Here is a 16047-nt window from a genome sequence, read left to right on the forward strand (position 1 = left end):
AATTTTCTCAACAAGGCATAATCATATATCTTCACCTTTTTCAGGAAATCATTACAAGATACATACTCATATTCCCAGTTAGAGAATAGCACTTCTATGGGACTGGTTCACTTCAAACATCTCTATGAAGTTCAAAAGTTTGGGTTGAGTCCTGTTGAGGAGGCGGAGTTGATAGTCCATCTGCCCTACAAGTACCAATACAAAGGCAAAGAAATAACATTTGTTCAAATATACCAACCCGAAGGCTTCCAAGCAGGGCAGCCGTTTTACTGCCAGAACATGGATAACTACATGTATGCCATAGACACTGACCAACAAATCACATTACATGAAGAGAACTATGAAGAACATAGTAGCTCCAGTAACATAGACAACTCCACTAAAATAAACAACTCGAGTGTCACAGACAACACCATGAAAATAAAAATCAAACGCTCCATCAGAAAGCATAACACTGCGGATTATTTCATCCCATTAATGGATACAGTGAATAGCGATGAATTAGAGTCAGCCGTTGAAAGCCACGCAAGAGTTAGGAGGGAGGTCCAGTCTGAAGAGAACCTGCTTGCAAACAGGACGGTAAGGTTATCCTGTGCAGAGCCGGAGGTAAGCTGCCACACCATGCGCTGCGTCATCGGACCCTTCCGGCGCCAGCAGCACGTCGCCAGGCTTCTCGTCACCATGGCGCTCAATATCACCGCTCTAAAAGGTTGGTAATTTGTAATTAAATTAGTCACAACACAACTCCATCCAACTCAATACAAAAGGTCATTGGTAATTTTTATTATGAAATAATACAGGACATGGTATTGTACTCGTATTGTAATTTTTTGTATACACAGAAGTGGATTAAAATACTGTGACCAAACATGAAATCATTTATGTAGATAGTAGGGAAAGTAGAGGTCAAAGAAATGAGCCCTGTGGCACTCCGCAGGTGAATCTTGAACTGCTCGAAACCCCATCATTTGGACAAGACAATAATATCTACGGGTTGGTAACTTCAAAGGAGATTTAAAATTGTTCCAAGCATGCCTAGATGTTTAATTTTTTGTAAGAGTATCGATAATCGACTGCATCAAGTAGGAGTTTTTCAGAATTCAGGATTTTTCAGGATTCATAACTCATTCATGTTCAAATCCAAGAGTGAGTAAAAAAACACTCTGATAATGAGATCACTTTCAGATTCGAAATGTTGCTTATAATGGCTGCTGCTATAATCTGGAAAACCAGCTATTATCATTAGTAAATAAGCAGGCAGCATTTTGCTGATCTGCTTGTGTCTAATTTTACAATAAGTCATTCTTTTTTCGACATGTTCATTTCTTCTCTCGACATGAGAATCCAATCAAGTTTTAAATTGATTTATATTTGTAGCATTGATGAGCATGCGGTTTGTCCCGTGCTTTTTACCTTCCAGATACAATAATGGGTGTGAAGGACATACTGGTGCTGGGCTCAGATGGGCTGGCGGCCATTCTGGGGGAGGATGGCAAGGCAGTGTCTGAGGGCAGTCAGGCGAGGGTGCGCTCTGTGTTCGTCAGCTCGCCGCCCAAAGCGCAGGTGGAGCTCTGGATCATAGCCTTTTCTATCATCCTGGGCATGCTGCTGCTTCTCATCGTGGCCATGGGACTCGTCAAGGTAGATATATTCATGACAAGGGTGATATCTCCTTTTAGTTTTTGGCCGCCCTGTAGAATGTGCTCTGATTTTATTACATAAACCACTTTTTTCTGTTGCACGACATATTTATTATCCATCTAATATTGAACAGCATTTACAGTACCAGATTTAGGACGGGTTGTTTCGGAGAACTTGAACAATTCTTCAAATTTCAAAGTTAATTTTCAAGTTCTGTGAAAGATATTTTTAAGTTCTGTTTTTGTTTCAGTTCTGTCAAGCAACTAGCCTATAATGATATAATAACAGAACTTGAATAGGACTTTCACAGAACCCGAAAATTAACAATGAAATTTTATGAATTTTTCAAATTCTCCGAAAAAACCCGTCCTTACTCTGTCTATTAGCTGTCTGTCATGACTAATTTTATTAATCACGGTACCAGCTCAATATTTTCAAAAGACTCAAAGAGTCAACTCGATTTAACGGGAGCTGTGAACTCATTAGCAATGAGCGTACTGTGCTTGCCAGATGCCGCTCACCTAATACGTCTCCGCCAATATGGCTTCCAGCTCCCCAGCGCATAAATGATCGTACGGCTCCTGGCACCAGTACGCCACAAGAAAAATAAGACATTAGGTATTTAATAGGTGTTGCCATTCACATCTCTGAGTACGTAATGACAATTAATATTTGAATAATTTTAAAGAGTTGCTGTTTAATCGAGCTGTGGTACGGTTTACCAGGAGTCGTATGAATCAAAGAGAGCTGGCTCAATTGTGCGGCTTGTTCATGAACAACTCATCACTATTGTCTATTCGAATATCGACATTGTTGCAATGCTTCAAGAACCTTGTAAGCTAATAGTTGCTACCCTCACAGTCAACCGCACAACATCCCAATTGATAGAATTTACAATGAAAGGGATACCTACTTCTGTTTGTGATTATATTATTTAATTTGAATTATTTGTTATTTATATATTATATTAGAAGCACTGCTGAAAACCAGCTGCATTCCAGGATAAATTTGGAATGTATAGCTAAGCATTGACCCTTTTGTCAATAGCATCGATATAATCAAAAAAGATGTATAAATAAGGAACAATCTATTGTCAAATATGTTTTTATTATTATTTCTTATTTTAATGTTCTCAACTTTTTAGAAAATAGGCTCCGACCGTCTAACAGAATATGACTGTACTGCAAGATTTGCAGAATGTCTAATTTTTAGGCTAAATAAACCACAAATTATATCCAGCTAACAAAATGCAGGGATAGTCAAATAATAATCCTGAGTAACTCTCCAAGTCTTTATCAATTCTTACTACTAAAAACATTTGGAGTATGAAAGAGGATTTGTCTTGAATTGGATTGTTGAAATCTCAACCTCATTATCTTAGAAGTCGGTTTAATTGTAGATTGACATACTGCCGTGCCAATATAAGATATCCACGCCAGCGATTATATTTATATATAGACATTTACCATATTATTTAATTAATATCATTCCTCAAAATATTAATACGGTAACATATAAACTACTTACTGCGGTTTAAAACCAATGAATCCACCTAGATTTCACCTCATATCCCATATTTATAGGTTCGGTTCGATGATAACTCCTCAAAATGACAATTAAACACACCTATAAAAATAAAGTCATTAAAAGTGATGAAAAAAACCAGGTTAAATACATACAAATTAAAAGTTTAAATGAAAAGTGATGAAACAAAAACTAGGTTATAGGTTATGAATGTATTTAAACTAGTTTTTGTTTCATGACTTTTCATATATATATATATATTTTTTAACGACAATATAAAGTAAAGTAAAAAAGATACAATATTAAGTAAAATAAAAATATAAAGTGATGTAGTTTGTTCTCAGTCCTCCTCACTAGGTGTTCCTGTTCCGAGGCGGACTGTAGGTTGTTGTATGTGTGTTGATCATGATTTCCTCATCTTCTAATTTGTTGGTTCCCACAAAATATAAAATAAATTAAGCAAAAAGTATCAATGTTTGTTGTCTGTAGGTTGCGTTGGGGTCACTTCATAAATTTAGTTAGCCATAATTTGATGTCTTTTTTAAACTTTTTTATATCCATGGTGTTTTTAATTTCAATAGGAAGGGCATTATATAATTTATTGTTATTAAGTTTAATTTGTAGAACTCCATTTTATTTTTTTATATATACAATAATATTATTATTGGGTTTATAAAAACAGTTTATATTTAAACAAGTTCTGCTGAGTAATTATTATTACGCGTGACAGCTGTTTCGCCCTCGATAATGCCTTTAGAGGGCGAAACAGCTGTCACGCGTAATAATAATTACTCAGCAGAACTTGTTTAAATATAAACTGTTTTTATAAACCCAATAGGCATTATATAATTTTATAGCACGGAAATAGAGGTTTTTCTGGCCAAAAGATGTATTTAATTTTGGAATGTTTAGTAGATTTGAGGATTTGGTCCTTGTAGTGTAGGTGTGTTGTTCAGCAAGGTACTCATATTTTTCTTTAAAATTGAGTAGTGCATTTTTTGAGTACAGTTTTCTAATGCTGAACACGTTAAAATTTTTTTAAATTTCTTTTGATGGAGTTCTTATGGGTACTTTCAGGATTATTTTTATTATTACTTTTTGTGTTTTAACAAGCTGCTTCGTGTGAAGGTTTGAGGCAGATCCCCATCCAATAATCCCATATTCTATGCGTGATTGGCCAAGAGCATAGTAGACTTTATATAGATCATTTTTATTTGGTTTACGTTTGACGTTGGTCATACGTTTCTAAAGTAGTGCATGAGCTTTGTAAGTTTCTTTGTAATGCTATTTATGTGAGTGTTCCATCGAAGATTTTCATTGAATTCAACGCCGAGATATTTTATGTTTCTGGAGTGTGTTATGGTGGGGCAGTGACATGATTGCGTTAAGCTTTTTTCTTGACATTCATGTATTTTGAGAGCATAATCCTCAGCTGGTTGTCCTCTGGCTGTTATAGAAAATGTTAAGTATTTCGTTTTGTTGACATTTATTGTAAGTGAGTTTTGTTTAAGCCATTTTTGCAGAAGTACAAGCCCATGTTCAGCTTCTTTGTAATTGGTTACCCAATCACTTTCATTAAATAAAATACTTAACGGTGTCGTCGGCTAAACAAATTATTTTTCCTTTTGTGTGTAACTTGCAGATATCTTTAATATAAATCACAAATAATAAAGGTCCTAGGACACTTCCTTGCGGTACACCATATTTTATTGGGAGAGGTTTACTTTTATGCTTTTCAATTTTAACACACTGTGTACGTTCTGACTTGTAACTTATTAGCAGGTTTAAAGTTGTGTTTGACATACCGATTTTTTTTAGCTTCTTGAAAAGGATTTTATGGTCTATCGTATCAAAGGCCTTTTGTAGGTCTATAAATATCGCCAAAGATTTATTTCCACCGTCTAAACTTTTCGTGATCGTATTTATTATATCGTCTATGGCGTCAGTAGTACTCAGGTTTTGTCTAAAACCATACTGAGTTTTCGATAATGAAAAAGTTTTACCTTACAATAAAACTTATATTATGTACTTAGCTTTATTTAAAACCTATAAAGTGAGATAAACATTACCATTTTGCAGCCAAATCGACGTTTCTTACCAATTTCGTGTGTAATTCTTAGTTTAAATCTCCCGCCAATGTCACCTGCTAGTTCCAAATGCATCCTTGAGGCGGCGCCAGTCGTATCAAAGGCCTTTTGTAGGTCTATAAATATCGCCAAAGATTTATTTCCACCGTCTAAACTTTTCGTGATCGTATTTATTATATCGTCTATGGCGTCAGTAGTACTCAGGTTTTGTCTAAAACCATACTGAGTTTTCGATAATAGGTTATTATCTTCTAGGTACTTCATAAGTTGTATTTTTAGCACTTTTTCCAATATTTTAGAAAAGGTACTTAGAAAGCTTATCGGTTGAAAGTTATTGATATCATTTTTACATCCTTGTTTATGTATAGGTATGACAGTTGCTACTTTAAGGGACGTGGGAAATATGCTTTTAGTTATAGAAAATTTGATTAGATGTGTCAGATTTTATGCATAACACTTTCTGTAGGTGTGTTGAATTGTCATTTTGAGGAGTTATCCCGTCACTACTTTTTAAATATTTTAGAATTTCTGCTATAAGTTCTTTCGTTTGAAAGAACATTAGGTCAAAGAGGGTGTGTTTCTTGTAAAACGACTACAGTATGAAAGAGTTAAGTCTTTTTCATGTACGTACAAAACTTTTTAATAATTATACAATATTGATGCTTTCCAGGCTGGCTTCTTTGAGCGCAAGAAGAAGGATGAACTGCAAGCACTGAAGGAAGCGGAGGTGAGTCTTCAATTCAATGACGTTATGACATTATTTATCCTGTTTACTAAATAATACATGTAATTTCCTGTTGTAATATCTCTAGGCTACCCAGGACGCTGCAGAAACTGAGGAAGTGTGGACCGAAGAGAATCAGAAAGAAGAAGAAGACGATTTTAAAGTGGATGAGAGATGAAGATGATGGACTGAAAACTATCTTCAAACTCTGCAAAATAAAATCCTGTATTTTTCCCCTGCTTTTAAATGTCCAATGCAAATAGATACCGTATTGCAAAACCTCAAAAAAAATTGTGAATTAAAAAACTTTTAGCATTATTGAAAAAAATATTTATTTTATTCTTTCAACTGAAAATACATCCCACGTTAAGCAAAATATTCCAGAATTACTTAATCATGGATTCAATATCAATTCAATACACATTATGTATGTACATATCAATAAGATTTAGATTGTTTTAATATCGGATTCATTGCCACTGTCGGTCCCTTTGGTTTCACTAACTGTGAGTGTAGAAATCCCTGCCGAAGCATTATCTCTTGAATTAGCTGCGGTACCGGTAGTATCCAGCTCAGTTGAAGAGCTGGTCTCCACATGTGAACGTTTCCCCAGCCCCTTTCCTTTCCCCGGGCTGCCGGAAACAGAACCTGATGATGATGGAGACTCGGTATCTTCTTCGCAGCCTGATTCACTAGAGGACATATCCGAAAGGTCCTCATCGATCCTAGAAAAATAGGAAAATATAAGGGTTAAATTTTGATAATTACTTCAAAAGAATTGTAAGTCAGCCTTCAAATTTCATTTAAAAAAAATTCAATTGAAGGAAGCTCCCACAATTGGTGTCAACTTACTTTCCTATTAGGACAAGCAACTCTTCACCGACTAGCCGACCGCCAAAGAGGCTTCTATCTACATATGTGCATATAAAGCCTTCAGCGCAAAGAAATGTAGAGAGGCTTAAAATGGATGACTTGGCGGTGTGGCGGCATCCTTAACCTTTACATACCTGAAGGTAAAATTCAAGGTAGCCCTTTCCAGTAAAATGCACTTTTTATGTCCGCACTTGCGGCGAGGAATTTTATAAAAAAATAGAATGTGGATTAATTTCTTTTAAATTTGAATAGTTTTTTTAGGATTACTTTAAATTATATAATTCATACTCCGAGAGGTGGTGCGCAATTGCACCCCACCTAAACTAACTTTCTCCGGTCAAAAGGATAAATATTTCAAAAGGAAGTTTTGAGCAAAACACAAACAGGTTAATATCACAGGTTAACTAAAAAAAATAGTATATTTACCAGAGGTTAGGTTTCCGCTTCTTGGCCTTGGGCTGGGCCCCCTTGGCAGTGGCTGGAGCAGTGGACTTGCAGGGTCGGGCTAGCGCCCCCGCGTCCACAGCAGAGCCCCCATCCTCCTCCAGGCGACGCCGCGCCTCCTCATACTGCGCGTCCTGGAACTCGTGGCTCGGGATAGCGCATAGTCTGAGAAAACTCAATGTCAATTAAATATTTCAATTTAAAAAATCTAACGAAAAAACACAAAAATCTTAAAAAGCAAACATACAGTTTTGTTACCGTATTAGTTAGTTTAAAGATGTCTTAGGACGGGTTGTTTCGGAGAATTTGAACAATTCATCAAATTTCAGCGTTCATTTTCGGGTTCTGTGAAAGTCTTAATTAAGTTCTATCATTATAGGCTATTTGCTTGACAAAACTGAAATAAAAACAGAACTTGAAAAAATCTTTCACAGAACTTGAAAATGAACTTTGTAATTTGATGAATTGTTCAAATTCTCCGAAACAACCGGTCCTTATAATTTATTCAATTCGGTCTGGTTAGAAACAAACATTCAGGTCTTGTGCAGAAAATTCCTACAATGGACTGTGCTGCAAACCGTTAACATACTTTAGCGAACTTTACTTTTCTGCGCTAGGTCTGATTTTTACGATGTGCGTTCATCAGCGGTCAATGTACAAATGGTTTCATAGTTTATTTAATAAATCCTGGTGCCAAACATATTGTCACATGGTTTGCCCCAGCTCATCGAAATGATATCCAGATTTTATATTAGGCCACGTCTCTTCTGACGTGGTGAATGGTCACGAGGAATATATAGATTATGATGCTCATAAAAATGGAGCATAATAGAGAACTCATAAATAAAATCATAAAATTGAGCCAATCTAACCTCTTCAGTCTATCCTCCTTCCTCCTTGCGGCGTCCTCGGTCCTCTGGGGCTTGCAAGCTGCCCACTCGCGCAGTCTCTGCTCCTCGCGGATGTCGCGTAGGCGGCGTCCCGACAGGTCACGGCACGCCTCCCGGTTGGTGGTCTTCTCGATCTGTGCGCCGATGGCCCTCAGCATGGATCCGAACCCGCCTTTGCCCCCACACAGCCGGGACACGAACCTCACCGGGCAAGCCGGTCTAGCCACACTGCCCTCGCTAAAGGGGCGCCCATTCTGGGTGGCGAATAGATCGCTTTGGGGCACATTCTGAAAAGCAACAATCATTATGAATATTAATTAATAATTAACATAAATCAATTGTCTGCGCATAATTGAAAAAATTGTATGACTTATACCGAGCACTAGTTTTTTATTATATATGTACATCAAAATTAGCTAACCGAAAACCCTCTATTTATCAGCAAAAAAAACTAGTTTAACACTTAGGGTGCCGGGTGAAAATGGCAATTGCCTGCCGTACACCAGCTGACACTATTTTCAATTATATATCTCTCTCCTATGTAGTTACCAAGGACAACTATTTGTATTGAGAGAAATTTTATTATATAATTCTGCTAAATAAGTGCTTTAGAATAAAAATAAGTTGTATGAGGCTTTCCTGCAAATAAATCGAGTACTATTACTTTGAAAACGAAAAATTATGATATTTGTGAAGGAATTTTGCAACATACTATTCACAGATAAAATAAACATATTTGCAAATGACGAAACGACAAGCTAGAATAAAAAAAAATGAGTATGCTAGGAGTATTTAGGTTGAAAAAAGTATGTTCCCACAAAATACTTTAACAAATTTTGGGTTCAGGGGATATCAGGATTATAAATTTATTCAAAATCACTTTCACAATATTGCACCTCCGGTGCTAAACTGTCACTTATGCAAATAATGTAATTTTTCAGGAGAAGCGTTTGAAAATTCGACATCCTATTATAATGTTTAGTTCTTCTTGTCTAAAAAATGAACTGGTAATTATTTAAACTACAACTTTAAACTTCATATCAAAGTAAAAGCAAACGTCTCACAACTTTGTAATAAAAAAATTTAAACATTTTAAATTTACAACCCTCCCAGAAGTGACATTATGGCACTAGAAAACAATTTACCAGGCAATTATGTCATAACAATCAAAACACGATATCATACTTTTCTAAAGTTTTATTAATTAAAATATCAAAGCAGTATAACAAACTTTCTTGATTCTGCATATAGAACTTTATTATTAATCAGACTTTTTAAATTCAGTCCTCTTACCATTTTACGAACGGTTTTCAGCGACGTTTCATATTAAATCAGTCATTGGTCACGTATGGTACCTATTTAAATACTATAATTACGCAATTAACAACAGTATCAAACAAATACAATTTCTTTTACTTATTATTATTATTTTAATTAGCATTAATTTTGTACTAATTGGGTACTCTTAAAAAATCAAAAACCTTAAGCGCTTGTTATATGCCAGCGGATTTTCTCAAACTGTCAAAATCTCTTCATTTTTTTGTCGCTAGAGGGCGGTAGTTGTACATTAATGAACTTGTCAAAATACAACGTCAAATGTGCGTTATGATCATGTCGCGCATCATCACGTACGCAATCGGAAATCGGAAATATTAAGTAAAACAAACAGCTTAGTAAAAAGGTATGACTTATTTGCAGAACCTACTATTTTGGTAAAGCATTTACTTTGACATTTTTTATAAATGTTTATCATTCACTTGCTGTTGTTAAATCTAATTAGATTTGAACGGCTTTTGGCTTTACGAATCGCATTTCAGAAACATTTCCAATACAAAGAAAGGTTGTTTTGCACGGTATTCGGGGAAACTCGTGGTATAAACGGTATAACTTGTGAATGAATCTACCTTTCATTTAAAGTCAATTTTGGGTTATGATTTTTTTTTATTTGAGCTTTCGTTTTCGAGAAAATCGAAGGCGGGTTTATTTGGTAGATTTAAAAATTTTATATTTGATATAATATCTATACATATTAATAATATTGACCTCGAAAAATAAAAGAAAGTTTTTTTTAATTTTATATATTTGTTAAATTATTCAGTGTTAACTAAACAATAATCTGTTTTAACCATGGCAGTAACTATCGTGCAAGGCATACTAGTACTGTATCAAAATATAACTAGCCGTTGGAAATAATAGTTATATTCATTTAACGACCAAAGCTATTTAAAAAAATTACGTCAATGGGTTGAAATATAATACCTAAATACAAATATTATTCAACGAATCCACGATTCGACCTATTGTTTAAGATGTCGTCACCTTAAAGCAATAGTGGGATATCTTCGAAAAATACGCTTTTGAGATAAGTATGCAGTTCGATGTAAAATTGTGAGCTCTACATGATGCATTACTGGGATATTTTGTAAAAAAAAAAATGTCAGTGTTACAATTAAAATCTCAGTATTGAAATGTTCGGTCACTCAGAGCAACACTGAGATATTGATGTTGTCCCACTGTTGCTTTCAAAAGGTCGTTTAAAATACTGAAATAAATGCATTGTCTCACTGTAGCTCTATAGTTTTCAACAAGTTGGGTGATCTTGGAAGAGAAACATAAAGAAACAGAAGGTGAATACTGGTCAGGAGTATGTAGCAAAGTCAGGAAAGGTATGCAGAGCAAAACTAATTAAGCCTGTACTGTGTACCAATTGTAAATACAAATGTTCTGAATCTGTTTTGGAAGTTGATCGATTAAAATATTTTAATATTTATGATTCCATGAATCCAAGCCAATAGTGGTTATTATTTTGAGAGAGATGGACATAACATACGTGTAAGATTTTTTTATGGCAACCTTAGATATAGGCAATAATACCATAACCACTGCATTAAAAAAGAAAACAGATAGCTTCCTGCAAAAGGATGATTTAGTTGATGATGTTATGAATCACATCAACAGCTTTAATAGAGTGGAATCGCACTATTGTCATGCAGGATCAGCTCGGATATCCAAATATCCAAAAGATGTACAATTTGTACAAATAGAAGTGTGTCTCGATAGGTAATCTCTATGTTACACACTCTACGTACAGGAAAATATTCAATACCAAATTCAATTTTTTTTTTTAAACCAAAAAAGAACCTTTGCGCATTTTGTGTATATTACAACTATAGTACTGCAAATGAGAAATTATAAAAAATAATAATATTCTGAACACATTCAGAATGTAAAGCTATCTCGACAAGAAAAATATAAAAACATTACCAAGACTACTGATGATACTGTAGTTGCCATTCATGACTTTCAAGCTGTTGTGCCGTTGCCGAATGGCAATATATCTATTTTTTTATAAGAGCAAGTTAAACGTTATAACTTCTGTATTTACAATACCAAAACACGGCAGGGCCATTGTTGCATGCGGCATGAGGGTGTAGCTAAAAGAGGCGCAGTTGAAATATCTACCTGCGTGTACACATTTTTAAAAAACCTATGCCGAGGGAAATGGGAAGTGATCTTTTATTCTGATAACTGTGTGGCACATAATAAAAACATTTTTTTATTTCCATGTACATGCATGCACTATGAACACTTGATATTCAAATCATTACCCATAAATATCTAATAGTTGGGCACTCAGAGAACGAAGGAGACTCCATTCATTATTGCATAGACAGAGAAAAGGTCAGGGTTTTAAAACAAGGCCTAATATTTATTCCAACGGAGTTAGCGATGATCATAAAGTGTTTCAAGAAGAATGAACCTCGTTATAAGTTAACAGAAATGGAAACAACGGACTTCATTGACTTGAAGAAGGTATGTGAGAAGACTGGAAAAAATTCTCAATAATCGTGGACAAAAATAAATGTATTTGGAATAAAGTTAAGATTTTACAGATCACTAAAGATGAACAGTCAGTTATCAAATACAAAAGCACCTACACCAAGGATCCATTCAATCAGAGTATTAATGTGAGAGAGCGACTAAAGAATGTTCGGAATGAGAATAGTATAATTCTAGGACCAGCTTATGCAGTTCCATCTACAATTCCACCGAATAAAAATCGTGATTTCTTATTTCTTTTCCAAAGTGGTGTTCTACCAAAAAAAACCTCATATTTTTTTAAATTTAAAAAAAAAAATACAGACCGCGATGTACAAGAAGAAAATAACGATGAAAGTTCATTGTAGGTTTCCAGGGAATCAACACATATTTGTTTTATTTTTTTGTTCTTAAAGTTTTCTGTAAAAAAAATTGAATACTATCTATTCTAAAGGTTTTCTGTTATTTTTGATACTTACCTACTTTTTATTCTTGGTTTTCTGTTAATTTTGTTACATACTTTTATTCTTAAGGTTTTCGGTTATTTTTGTTACATACATTATATCACGCTTCTCATAAATAAATTTATAAGCACAAATATATATTTTTTTCATTTTTATTCCACCTTACTCCCATACAATTGTCTAATTGACAAACTATAGGAGTGAGTGGGTGTGTACTGTTGAAAATGTATTTATGATTATAAACAGCATGGAAAAACATGCAGAAATAACAATTATTAATTATTTTAAGCAATAATTATTAGCCTGAAACAGTCGTCTACATTGAAAAAATCTCCCAAAAAAAACCAATTATTAATTCATTTATCCATCTAAACTCGAAATATTATTACTATGCTACACTGAGATAATTTGAGAAGATTACCAAACACTCCGCGCAACAGTGAGATATTTCCAGATTTACGTATACTTTGTCAAAATTAGTATGAAAAAATCAATTATTTTTCTATTATTACAATTTTGTATTGAAGTTAAATCATTTACCTCTCTTATACCATATCATTAATCTGCAAGATTAGTTAATTTGATGCTGCTAGAGCTCACGCAAACCTAAAAGTCCTATTATCTCAGAACAGCATTTTTTAAGATATCCCACTATTGCTTTAAGGTGACGATGTATTGACGCGTAATAAATATATGAAATGGTGAGTCATTTAAATTTACTGAATTTAAAGTTACTGTTCTTTATACAAATAGAACGGCGACATATTTACCTCACAATTTTTGCCTCATTTGGGTGTTTAAAATGTTACCTGGCTATTACAGACTTAGAGGGCCTTGTGTTTTCTCGGTAGGGAAAAAATTGTTTCCTAAAAAACCCTTATTATTTGGAACTTTACAACACAATACATAGATAGAATATCTTTGATTTGACAAAGTGTGAATGGTTACGTGTGTATACGCAGAAAGGTGATATAATCGTAAATTGACTTAAAAAGTTTTTTTTGTCTGTTTAATCTAAAGATAAAAAAACGGTAATAAACTTGTTTACTCCTTATATGAATACGCCTTACCATGTAAGGTCGGAATAGTGAAAAACTTGACTTGTTATCACTTAAAATTGCCGATTTTACCAAACTAAAAATGATTTGGCGTGAGATGGTAATTTTTGGTTTGATTACCAAACGCGCTCACAACTGAGTCAGAGCGACAATGAATTCTCACACACACTTGCATAAATGGCACGCAAATCAACATCGTGACGTTCGTGCTAACCGTTAGGAAAAGGAATGCACAACGCACATTGAATATTGTATTTTATTCGTTTCAAAGAATATGACAGTTCAAAAAATACAATGCGACAAATTTACGTGAAAAAAGAGTATTTGTGAGTACTTAGCGTTTTTGTAGCTTCCTAAAATTATTGAAATGCTTCAAGTGAGTCGGTATTCTACTTTTAGACCCAGAAATGAAACATTTTGATGGCATTTTAGAAATATAAACGCCGTGAAACAGGGAGCGATAGATTCACCACCGTTCTCGGGTGCTTCTCACCCGTAATAAGTAAAACAGTGTAAATGTGTTGAAAATTTGGTGCAAGATGAAGTATTTATTTAATTGTTAATATCCACAGATATCATAACGATAATAAGAGGCCGTACTTCTACAGATGTGTGTATTATATACATATTTAAAATTTTAAATATTGTGTAAAACCGTTTTTAATGCAATAATCATGGATCGAAGTTTTAAAAGTGGGTTGTATGGTGTATCAATGTTTTTATTTTTTATAGTCGAATGCCTACAACAACTACAAAAAAAATAGGCAGACTGAAAAATAATAGTCCATTAATTGGTATAAAAAAATATGAAGTCTGAGAATGACATACGAAAGGTAGTATTAAGCCGTTTTAGGGAGCCGTTTTCCAGCAAATCACCATTATGCCCTATAACCCACTCTTAAATTTATTGTCACATTCCCAGGAAAATCAGGGAGTCTTTAACGCTGTGGTTTCAATAAACTTGTTTTCCCTGCAAGTGGAAATGTGACTTTATAGAATGTTAGAAGTACAAAAAATTAAATGAGATCATTATAGAAACTTTCATAGTATCTTGGTATGATATTTGCCTCCACTAACTGCAATAAATCACGCTTTTTGCGTTCTGTAATTGGTATTTTTGAAGTGTATGCTTGCTTGACGGGAATGTCATCTATTCTTTGGGCGTTGCCTCTACTTCCGCGTAAATTTTTTCCTCTTGGTTGAATTATAGCTTTTGCTTCCTCCCAGTTTTCAGTTTTGTAAGTTGTTCGATATTGGTAATTTTCACAATTCTTTGTGAATTTAATGCATTTAATATCACCAGTTTTGATTACATCTCCGTTTAAATTTTTTGCTATATTGAATTTCATGTTTTCCTCAAGTGACTTCAAATCAAAGAAATCATCGTAATTCATTTCTTTTACCACAAATGGTTTACCAGTCTTCTTCGCCCCACGAATCAGGAACATTGTCACAATTGTTAATCGAACGAAAACTTTATACCATAAAACATAAGGATTGGGGAAACAATGTCACTACGTACACAAGTATCTTTAATATTTCATGTCACAACCAACTTAAGTGTTGTTATTGCTCCAAAATCATAAAAATGAATTGTCACAATTACCTTAGTGGCGTTGTAGCTACAGGAAACTGCTATTCGTGCGGGCTGCCGCGCGCAACTAACCAATCAAACGTTGTTTCTCCCAGTGGAGGTTAGATTTGCACCAAAACCATAACGACATAACTGCCCTCACGCGGAAATTATACGCACTACACAAGCGACGATGACGCACCAAGTAAAGAGGTACATTAGTTATTTTTTCTCATACTCAGATCAATTTTGACAAAACTTGCATAAGTGACAGTTTAGCACCGGAGGTGCGATATGTTAAACCAAGACAAGTATTTCATTTTTCTATTAACCTACCGGTGATTAGGAGGGTAAATATACGGGTACAAAGGACAGGCAAAAGGCACATTTTATTTTAAAAACACGTTGTATCAGTTAGATAACAAAGAGAAACAACTATTATCGAAAGTTGTAATACAACAAATGGCTGGTTATTTGTTATATTAACTGCGTAACATACTAAAGTTAGTCGGCAAATTTTGACAGAATTAATGAAATTAATAATAACCCGAAGTTTTTCAAATAGATTAGTGCACCGCATATTCATATAATAATTTAAATAGTGACTTACTGTGAGATTGGATACGAGACACCTCAAATGGAAATATTCAGCGTGGACTGAATTCGATTCCACAGATGTAATTTTGGAGTTCTCAAAGAATATATCTAAACCCATTTTGAATAAGAACACTTGCACTGAGTGTAGAGCATAAATTAACGCGTAGAGCAAGAATAACGTGAAAATAATCAAGTATGACTGTAAGCAAAATAATGACAGACGTGGACAGACGCGATCAAAACGAAAACAAACTTCGGAAGAAAACCAAAACCATAGAAGTGTTAAAATATGTCAAAAAAATAGAACCATAGAGTTAGAGCATAAATGTAGTATAACCATAGAAATAATAATT

At 34.4% G+C, this 16047-nt stretch overlaps 2 protein-coding genes across 5 annotated transcripts in view; one reads left to right on the forward strand and one right to left on the reverse strand.

Moving 5' to 3' along the window:
- Positions 1 to 6282, forward strand: part of LOC149416513 (integrin alpha-PS3-like) — a 37893-nt gene extending 31611 nt beyond the window's left edge. For all 4 annotated transcript variants that reach the window (XM_089640788.1, XM_089640791.1, XM_089640790.1 and 1 more), the window contains exons 18-21: positions 45 to 709; positions 1421 to 1641; positions 5923 to 5979; positions 6065 to 6282. In XM_089640788.1, the coding sequence (XP_089496914.1) occupies positions 45 to 709; positions 1421 to 1641; positions 5923 to 5979; positions 6065 to 6154 (1033 nt within the window). In that variant the 3' untranslated portion in view covers positions 6155 to 6282. The remainder of the gene's footprint in view (positions 1 to 44; positions 710 to 1420; positions 1642 to 5922; positions 5980 to 6064) is intronic.
- Positions 6283 to 6291: 9 nt separating this feature from the next.
- LOC149416514 (splicing regulator SDE2) lies at positions 6292 to 15951 on the reverse strand. The gene is made up of 4 exons (XM_089640792.1): positions 15708 to 15951; positions 8166 to 8470; positions 7276 to 7458; positions 6292 to 6701 (listed from the first exon to the last, which is right to left on the reverse strand). The coding sequence occupies exons 1-4, from the start codon at positions 15810 to 15812 to the stop codon at positions 6425 to 6427; spliced, it is 870 nt and encodes a 289-aa protein (XP_089496918.1). The 5' UTR covers positions 15813 to 15951; the 3' UTR covers positions 6292 to 6424.
- Positions 15952 to 16047: the final 96 nt, after the last annotated feature.

This window comes from Hesperophylax consimilis, chromosome 16, assembly GCF_061612785.1.
Source record: "Hesperophylax consimilis isolate HC1 chromosome 16, BYU_Hcon_1.0, whole genome shotgun sequence".
Lineage (NCBI taxonomy): Eukaryota > Metazoa > Arthropoda > Insecta > Trichoptera > Limnephilidae > Hesperophylax > Hesperophylax consimilis.

What these genes read in the sequence shown, in the direction of transcription:
- LOC149416514 (XM_089640792.1), bottom strand. Translation starts at nt 15,812, where the DNA reads ATGGGTTTAGATATATTCTTTGAGAACTCCAAAATTACATCTGTGGAA. An exon ending in AAGGAGGATAGACTGAAGAG is followed by an intron (nt 7,459 to 8,165) that starts GTTAGATTGGCT and finishes GAGTTTTCTCAG; the next exon opens with ACTATGCGCTATCCCGAGCC. An exon ending in AAGCGGAAACCTAACCTCTG is followed by an intron (nt 6,702 to 7,275) that starts GTAAATATACTA and finishes CTATTTTTCTAG; the next exon opens with GATCGATGAGGACCTTTCGG.